This window comes from Echinops telfairi, unplaced genomic scaffold (assembly GCF_000313985.2).
Source record: "Echinops telfairi isolate 266 unplaced genomic scaffold, ASM31398v2 ScPeMD7_7469;HRSCAF=8507_0, whole genome shotgun sequence".
In the NCBI taxonomy this organism is placed as follows: domain Eukaryota; kingdom Metazoa; phylum Chordata; class Mammalia; order Afrosoricida; family Tenrecidae; genus Echinops; species Echinops telfairi.
Genome location: NW_022111372.1, coordinates 93,641,275 through 93,649,992, shown reverse-complemented (window position 1 = coordinate 93,649,992; position 8,718 = coordinate 93,641,275). Strand labels below are relative to the sequence as shown.

The 8,718-nt window shown below is 40.8% G+C and overlaps 1 protein-coding gene across 1 annotated transcript in view; it reads left to right on the top strand.

Annotated features, from left to right (window-relative positions):
- NDFIP1 (Nedd4 family interacting protein 1) overlaps positions 1-8,718 on the top strand; it is a 95,186-nt gene that overhangs the window by 80,202 nt on the left and 6,266 nt on the right. Inside the window, exons 5-8 of the mRNA XM_045284725.1 lie at positions 413-500; positions 1,471-1,595; positions 3,872-3,938; positions 7,756-7,861. Coding sequence (XP_045140660.1) covers positions 413-500; positions 1,471-1,595; positions 3,872-3,938; positions 7,756-7,859 — 384 coding nt within the window. The 3' untranslated portion in view covers positions 7,860-7,861. The remainder of the gene's footprint in view (positions 1-412; positions 501-1,470; positions 1,596-3,871; positions 3,939-7,755; positions 7,862-8,718) is intronic.

Sequence of the window (8,718 nt, the reverse complement as noted above, 5' to 3'; positions counted from 1 at the left end):
ACTTGGACTCGTCAGTTTTACCTCCTCAATACAGACCCTTGATTATTAATTAATCTTCTAGAATCTAAACCAAGTGTGTAAATAAGTTTTCTCTTAAAGAATGAATAGTTCTTTGTGGACTGTTTCCTTTTGACTTTGTTAAAGAATTTAAGGTTATAATATGAAAAATCCCTTTTTTTTCTAGAAAACTACAGGAATAGAAGAAAGATCGGTTTTTCTTTCGTTCTTTTGCTTATAAGGCAAAATTAAGTTTTTAATGTGTACTGAGCCCTAATGCTCGTAGTTTGAATTGTTTTTTTCATTTGGGCCTCTTGGTTGTCCACCCCCACCCCCTTTTTCTTTTTCTTGATGTCTTTCCTTCGCTTAGAAGTAGTACTGATGCATTTGCCTTATTCTCTGTCTTTTCATTCAGGATGAAGATTTTGTGGGCCGGGATGATTTTGATGATGCTGACCAGCTGAGGATAGGAAATGATGGGATTTTCATGTTAACGTTTTTCAGTAAGTATGTTCACATTAGCAGACCCTCCCACCACAGACTAACGAGCTTTGGTTTATGGGTGGATCTGACTAAATTAAAATAAGTAGTGGAGCTAGTATATTAGTACAGTATATTTATTTGGTTCCCTTTTCTGGGATGCTTAGAGCTTAGTACCTTTTTTATCTTAACATCTATCCCTTCTTTTCATCTTCTGTAAGGAGACTTCTAAACATTTGTTGGAAAATTCCACTACCTTTTAAGTCTTCTCCATGAAGAACTTTTTGAAGCCCCCTAATATTTCCAAGAGTATTTATGGATGTTATAATTAAAGCAGTCCTGGGGATTGTGGCCTACTCACCTGAGCTAAACCTCTTCTTGTAGATCAGCATGGTCCCTTAATGTTAATACTACTCAGACCTGGCTTGTAGAATTAGAATTAAATGACTTGCTCTGACTAATTTGATACTGTGAACATCTATTCTCTAACAGATCAAAGTCAGCCTCTTTTCCCCCTTGATATTATTTTCCATTTGTCTTTTGTTGTGACTAATTCAGAAGTGAACCACCATTTCTTTTTATGTGCTGTGTTATAATAAAATGGTTTCTTCCGAGAACGTGCAGTGCTTTTCATTGTGAAGTTAAAAAAGCTATCAAAGTTCATAGAAGTGGGAGGAAGAATGACTTGAGTCAGATTATCTGGGGTCACTGACTTAATAACGCTCCCGGCACTTATAACACGTAGTAAAGGCTAGTCAGCTTGGTGAGTGTTAAGTCATAAAGTGCACAGTGTGTGAATGTTGCATTTTTGAAAGAGTGAATAGGAATTGACTGTGTAGTGTAATGTATTCAGAGAGGGTGTTATGCTGTGGGGGAAGATGGAGGGCTAGCAGTCTTTATCTTCAGGAACGTCATTGAAGCAGAAACAAGTTGAATGGGCTTTTCTACTTTGGTAGAGGACATGTCTGACAGCTTTTTCCTCTCTTTACACAGTGGCATTCCTCTTTAACTGGATTGGGTTTTTCCTGTCTTTTTGCCTGACCACCTCGGCTGCAGGAAGGTATGGGGCCATTTCAGGATTTGGTCTCTCACTAATTAAGTGGATCCTGATTGTCAGGGTAAGTTGTACAACAGAAACAACTGCAAAGCGATGATACTTAGAATACTTTTGAATATTTGAGTTTTCATTTGTGTGGGCGGTTTGGGGTTTTTTGGTTAGCTTCTGCTCTGGTTTCATGACGAAGTTGAACCAAAATCAATTGCAGTTAAGTTCATCGACACAAGTTTTGTAGTCAAATCTGAGGACTATTGGTTGTTTGCCAGCTGCCCCCTCATTTTAATGCTTATAATTTGATAATATGTGTTTTAGTTATTTTCAAAGGCCCTCCTGGGTCTCTCATCAAAAGTAGGTATTCCTCTCATTCATTTTACGGAACATTTTTACTCGAGCTTTCTTCCTCTCTTCTTCCCTCTCTTCCTTTCTTCCAGGATTGCTTATATTGTTAGCATCATTGGTCATGCCAAAATGTTCAAAACTTATAAAACAATTTAACTACTACTACCGCATTAGGGGCCTTGCCCTCTGAAATAACTTCGAAAAAGGTCTTCAGTGGTTAGGGGTTACCAGGTAGAAAATTTTCATGATGTTATTTCAGGTTGTCAAGCTCTAATCTCTTAGAGTACCTTTGATAGCAGATACATTTTTTGCTATTAATTTTATAGACAAAGCTAATTTACATATCATGAATTGGCATTCTTAAATCATTAATGGGCTGCAATTTTGCAAATTGCAAAAATTTTCAAAGCAGTTCTTCTTTATTTATCCTAAAGCATGGTAACATTTCTAGGATCCCAGACTTGTTTGAGAATATAATGAAAACTGTAGACCCCAAAGAGAGGAGACATATATATACACACACACACACACACACACACACACACATATATTTTAAGACACAGGCCCTCAAGAGCTCTGTCATTCCCTCTCTAAATCTTAGGTATTATTTTATTAAGAAATCACATGCTGTGTTTCAATTATCAAATTGTGAAACTTTGAATACCAAAGCCTTTCATAGAAAATAGAGATGGGATTAGTTACCAGTCTTTTTAAAAAACAAAATATTTGCATTAAATTGACTGATTTTTTTTTTAAAGCTGAATCAATTTGTATCTGTTAGGATGCTCTTGGCTCTGGGTAACAGAAAATGTATCTTAAAATAGCTTAGAAAGCAGCAAGGACAGCTTGTTATCTCCCATGACATCGAGTTTGATACGCACCTGCTGTGGAGTTTGGTAAATCAGAGCTTGGTCATGGCGTCAGGAGCATCTGACATTTCTGCTGTCCTGTGCTGAGCATGTTGCTATACTCCCCCACCCTCATGCTCAAAAGCTGTTTCAGGCGTTACATCGAAACACAACAGTGCCTAACCGAAAAAAAGGTACAGTTTCTTCTCTGTCTTTTCTTTTTGAGAGCCAGGAAACCCTCTGTTCCTGTTGACCATACTAATAGCGTGTGCCCATGTCTAAACCAGTCTTTGCCCAGGGAAGGCGGGGGATAGTCATGTTATATGAGACACAGCTTGCAAGGGCCAGGGAAGGCAGACGTAGGAACAAAATCGAAGCTCATTAGAAAGACAGCAATGGTAGCAGCCAACCAGTCAGTTTTGGTGCTAGGCAAGCAAAGGAAACTGTTACCAACACGTATTTCTAGGAGGGTGACTATTATGTGCCCCCACCCCCACCCCCCAGTGGTGTTTTTTTTTTAAGAGCACAGTTTGTGCATATTCAAACCGTCCATACCACTGAAAGCTATCGTATTTCAAGATTGCTTTCCCATATAATGAAATATATTTACATGTGTTACATAGTGATCTCAAATCAGTGAATAATATATATATATATATAGAAAACCTGTACTTACTTTGTTGTCTTGGAAGAAATATGGCCAGAATGCTCCTAGAGCCAAGGATTGTGAGACTTAGTCTCACGTACTTTTGACATGTTGTCTATCAAGAGAGACCAGTCCCTGGAGAAGGACATCATGCCCGGTACAGTAGAGAGGCAGTGAAAAAGAGGAAGGCCCTCATCCTAGGTACACAAACAGACTCACGATGGATTAACCCAGTGGCTGCAACAATGGGCTCAAACACAAGACCAGTTGTACGGATGGTGCAGGCCCCAGGTGTTGTTTTGTTCAGTTGTCCACAGGGTTGGTACGAGTCAGAACCGACCTGATGGCACCTAACAACAACAACAGCGTTTCTCTCTGTCCTTGTTAAATGATGGCATTGGCATTCAGAAGGGAGTCTTGTGCTCCATGTGCCCATAAGTTAGAATGTGTCTTTGCAGCACCTGTGTCTTTGCAGCAGCTCAATAGACTTGCTTTGTTTTTCAGTTCTCCACCTATTTCCCTGGATACTTTGATGGCCAGTACTGGCTCTGGTGGGTGTTTCTGGTTCTCGGTAAGTGCTTTGACATATGAAAGGGGGGAGGGGAAATTGCATTGAAGTTCAGAAGTTTTTGAGAATGATGAGGGCAACAAATGTACATACGTGCTTGACACAATGGATGTATGTATGGATTATGATAAGAATTGTATGAGCCCCCAATAAAATGATTTAAAAAAACTTTTTAAAAAGTTCAGAAGTAAAAGTACTTTTAGCAAACTCTCATCTTGTTTGCTGTTCAATAATACATGATGAAATCATCAATAATAAATCTTTGAAGACTTAAGATCTTAAAGATTAGGCTGCTGTCACCATCAAAGTAACACTTATGCATTATTAAAAAGTCTTTTAGTGGTGGTAGGTTTTCCCTAACCCATTCCTTCTGTGTCTCGGGCCCCGTGCCACCCGCAGGGTAGGGTACAATGACTTTACAGTCTGTCATGTTTTGTTTGTTTTCCTTTTTCCTTTGTGAGTTACTACCTTGAAGTGGTTACTGGCTCAGACAGGTTGTGGCCTGTGTTTGGTCAGCAGGGCTGCTGATGCGTCTGACTAGCATGGTCCAGCACCCATCCTTGATAACTTTGAATTAGGCTCAAGGCCTGCTTTGAGTAAGCTAACTAAGTCATGCATTGTTGACCCCACATTTTACTTAGAAAATATCTTTCTACCCATAGCAGCATCTACTGTAGTCTGACCTTTGGCATTTTAAGTGACAAGAAATAATGACCCCCCCCCCCACTTCCTTGATAAATGAGAAGTTAAATAAGAAAGATTACTAAACTCCCCCACTCCCCATCCCCCCCCCCAAAAAAAAGTTAAACCAAATCTGTTGCCATCAAGTCGATTCCAACTGATACTGACCCAATAACCATCCTATAGGTTATTGCCATCCCAAGGAGTTTCAAGGTTGTAATTTTTTACAGGAGTAGACTGTGGAGTGATTGGTGGATTTGAACCTATTCAGTAAGCAGGGGAGCACTGAACTGCTGTATGAACAGGACATGTAAAACAACCTACAGGAGTTACTTAGAAATGATTTTATTACTTGCTCATTCTCTAAACTGTGCCTTTAGCAGAAAGGTAGCTGCCGACTACTCTTCCCCCAAATCAAGTCAAATCAGACCCTGAAACACATCGAAGAAGAGCAATTAGTTGTGTTTTCAGGTGGACTATCGACAATTAGATACATTAAAGACATGTAATGGCTTGATCATCTTTCTCTGTTAAAAGTTTCATCACTATGGAAAACAGCATGGCGCTTCCTCAAAAGGCTAGAAATTTAAAGACCATATGATCCAGAAATTCCGTTGTAGGTATTCAGTCTTTCTGTTGAACAAATAACGCAAGAAGCTGGACAATATAAAGAAGAACGCAGCATCAGGATTGGAGGAAGACTTGTTAACAATCTGGCTATGCAAATAACAGCTTTGCTTCCTGAAAACAAAGACTTGAAGTATCAAAGACTTTGATCAATATCAAAGACTGCAGCCCAGTATGCATTACGCCTCCACAGAAGGAAAGATACATCCTCACAACTCGATAAATAAGTAAAATCGTAATAAATGGAGGAAGATTGAAGTTGTCAAGGATTTCGTTTTACCTGGGTCCACAGTCAACGCCAATGGAAGCAGCAGTCAAGACATCAAATGGCACATTGCATTGGGCAAATCTACCGTAAAGAGCTTTTTAAAGTGTTGAAAGGCAAAGCTGTCATTTTGAGAGGACCAAGATCTTTCATACGCATGTGAAAGCTGGACAGTGGGTAGGGAAGACTGCAGAATAATTGGTGCGCTTGAATTACAGTGTTGGCAAAGAATATACCATGGACTTCCAAAAGAATGAACAGTTCTATCTTGGAAGAAGTACAGTCAGAATGCTCCTTAGAAGTGAGGGTGGGGGCACGTCATCTCACGTACTTCGGACATGCTATCAGAAGGGACTAGCCCCTGGAAAAGGACATTATGCTTGGTAAAGGTCAGAGGAAGAGAAAGATCCCCAATGAGATGGATTGGCACAGTGGCTGCAACAATGGGCTCAGACACAGGAGAGATTGTGAGAATGGCACAGGACCAGGCAGTGTTTCTTCTGTTGTATACAGAGGTACTATGATCCAACTGCACCTGACAACACTAGCTATAATCCAAGAGCATCAAGAACCATGACAGGAATAGACGTGTGCACACCATGTTCATTGCAGCATTCACACCAGCTAAAAGATAGAAACAAACCAAGTGCCCATCAGTGGATGGATGGGTGGGGGGATACACAAACTGTGGTACATACACCCAATGCAATACCATGTGACATTAAAGAACGGTGAATCTGTGAAGCTGATCTTAACGTGGAGGACATTATGCTGAGTGAAATACATGAATCACCAAAGAACAAATATTGTTTGAGACCATTATTATAAGAAGTTGACCCACAGTTACACAGAGAAAGAAACATACTTTTGATGGTTACCAGGGATGAGAAGGGGGTGAGCGAGAAAGCCACTAACTAGACAGCCATGTGTTAAGTTTGATAAAGGGAGAGGCCCGCAGAGAGTGGAGCAGCATTTCACTCAGCTTTGGGCTTGCTGCAGACACATGCACATCTGTGAGTGGATCCAAACTCACAGTGCCCTTGTCACCGAGTAGAGCCACCCCATCCGGTTTTCTAAGCTGTGACCTTTCCAGAGGCAGGGTTTTCTCCTCGGAAGAGTGCTCGCTGCTAACTGGATTTGAACACCAACCTTTCAGTAAGCACCCGGATGCCACCATTGTGCCACCAGGGTGCCTTGATTCTTGGTCCAGTGGTTCTCAACCTTCCTAATGCCTACTCTTTAAAACAGTTCTCATGTTGTCATGACCCCCAACCATAAAATTATGTTCATTGCTACTTCATAACTGTAATTTGCTACTGTTTTGGATCATAATGAAAATATCTGATATGCAGGATATATTTTCATTGTTACAAATTGAACATAATTAAAGCATGGTGATTAATCACAAAAACAATATGTAATTACATATTGTGATATATTTATTCCTAATTACAAATAAGTGAAAGTTTGTCTTGAAGCATGGTGTAGCATGGGTAACAGTCTTCACACGGGGTACTTGTATGTGGGCGTGTATGCATGTGGTGGGACCCGCCCGGAGATAGATAAAGGAGCTGTGTCTCAGTTCCTAAGACCATTGGTGTTTTCCAGTGGTCATAGGTGACCCCTGTGAAAGGCTCGTTTGACCCCACAGGTTGAGAACCGCTGTTCTAATCTAAGCATATAAAATCATTCTCACTACTCCACTCGCTGGTAAATAGCAAAGTAACCAACGTGAAGTAGAGAAATACAGATTTGAGTCTGGCGATGAACTGCAATAGTTAGGGACGCCCTGACATCTAGTGGACAATAGTATGTACTATAGGTGGTTGGGGTTGGGGGGTGAGGGGGTTGTAGGTAAGATAAAAGAATCCCATAATACAGAGCGACTAAAAATGCCCCTCACTTGATTAAAGCAGCTATTGCTCTCAATTTTAGGAGCTAATTCCGCTAGGGTACTTTTTTCTAGAAGTAAAAAGGTAGATTTTGATTTATTTTTTCATGTGCTTTCTCCCTTATCTTACCTTTTATTTCTTTGTAGACCCATTAAATTCCAAATGCGCAAAAGAAACTTATAAGAGGGATGGAGAATTTTTTAAATGGGAAAATTTTAAGGAAATTCTGGAACAAATTGATTATGTTTTGATAGCTTTTAACAGAAATGGCCAAGTATTGCTAAACGGATATTTCTGGGGAGAGGACTTAGCATTAAATGATAAATTCATGCTTGACTTTTTTTTTTTTTTTAAGGCTTTCTCCTGTTTCTCAGAGGATTCATCAATTATGCAAAAGTTCGGAAGATGCCAGAAACTTTTTCAAATCTTCCTAGGACCAGAGTTCTCTTTATTTATTAAAGGTAGTAAAGACAAAAGACAAAACAACTTTATTCTAAACTGAATATAATCATGTGACCCATTTCAGAGTCCTGTTCATTTACTGAGAAGCAAACACTTGTACTGTTTTAATGTAGACATTGTGCTGAGAATGACGATCTCTGTAGGTCTCATAAAGTGTGGTGTAGGACTTCGCAGGGCCAGTGTGCGTGCAGTCTGCTGCTGTCCTCCAAGCCCGTGGGCTCTTTTCTCCCTGCAAACCATGGCACGGGCCTCCTTCCTGGGCTCCTGGACACGTGCGTCTTCGTGCTCAGCCGCCCATTGCTGCTCTTCTCTAACCCAGCTTTTGATTCTACTCAAATGATTATTGGGCTCCTAGTAAGAGTTTACGGGTTTGTGATTGGGGGTGGAAAGGGTTAGGGAGCCACAGCTCCTGCCTTTTAGCACCTTCTAATTTAGTAAGGGTGTTTCTGTCTACAAAAAGCTGTTGACAAAGGTAAGTTGGGGCCCTTAACTTTGGAAGAAAGCTCTAGCTCATGTTTGACAGTACGGAAGAGGCAAGGTCTTGGTATCATCAAGGAGCCAGGGTACTTGGCTAGGACTTGGTCCTGGAGTTTTGAACCGATAGCTCACTCTGGTCACTGGACCCAGAGGATGCAGTTCAGAAGGAGCTCTTCAGGCCAAATCACTCTCTGGCCTGTGCTAACCCCAGGTCATAGACACCTCAGCAGCTCTTTTGGTCTGGGCTGTTGACAAACCCCGAGTTTCCATCTCCTAACCGTTGTCAGAGAGGCTCTGTCGTGCCTTTCTGGAGGTCTTCCTGCTACTAAGTCCAACCCAGGCTTTTCTCTGTTTCACACCTGGCTGTTCCATCTTGCAT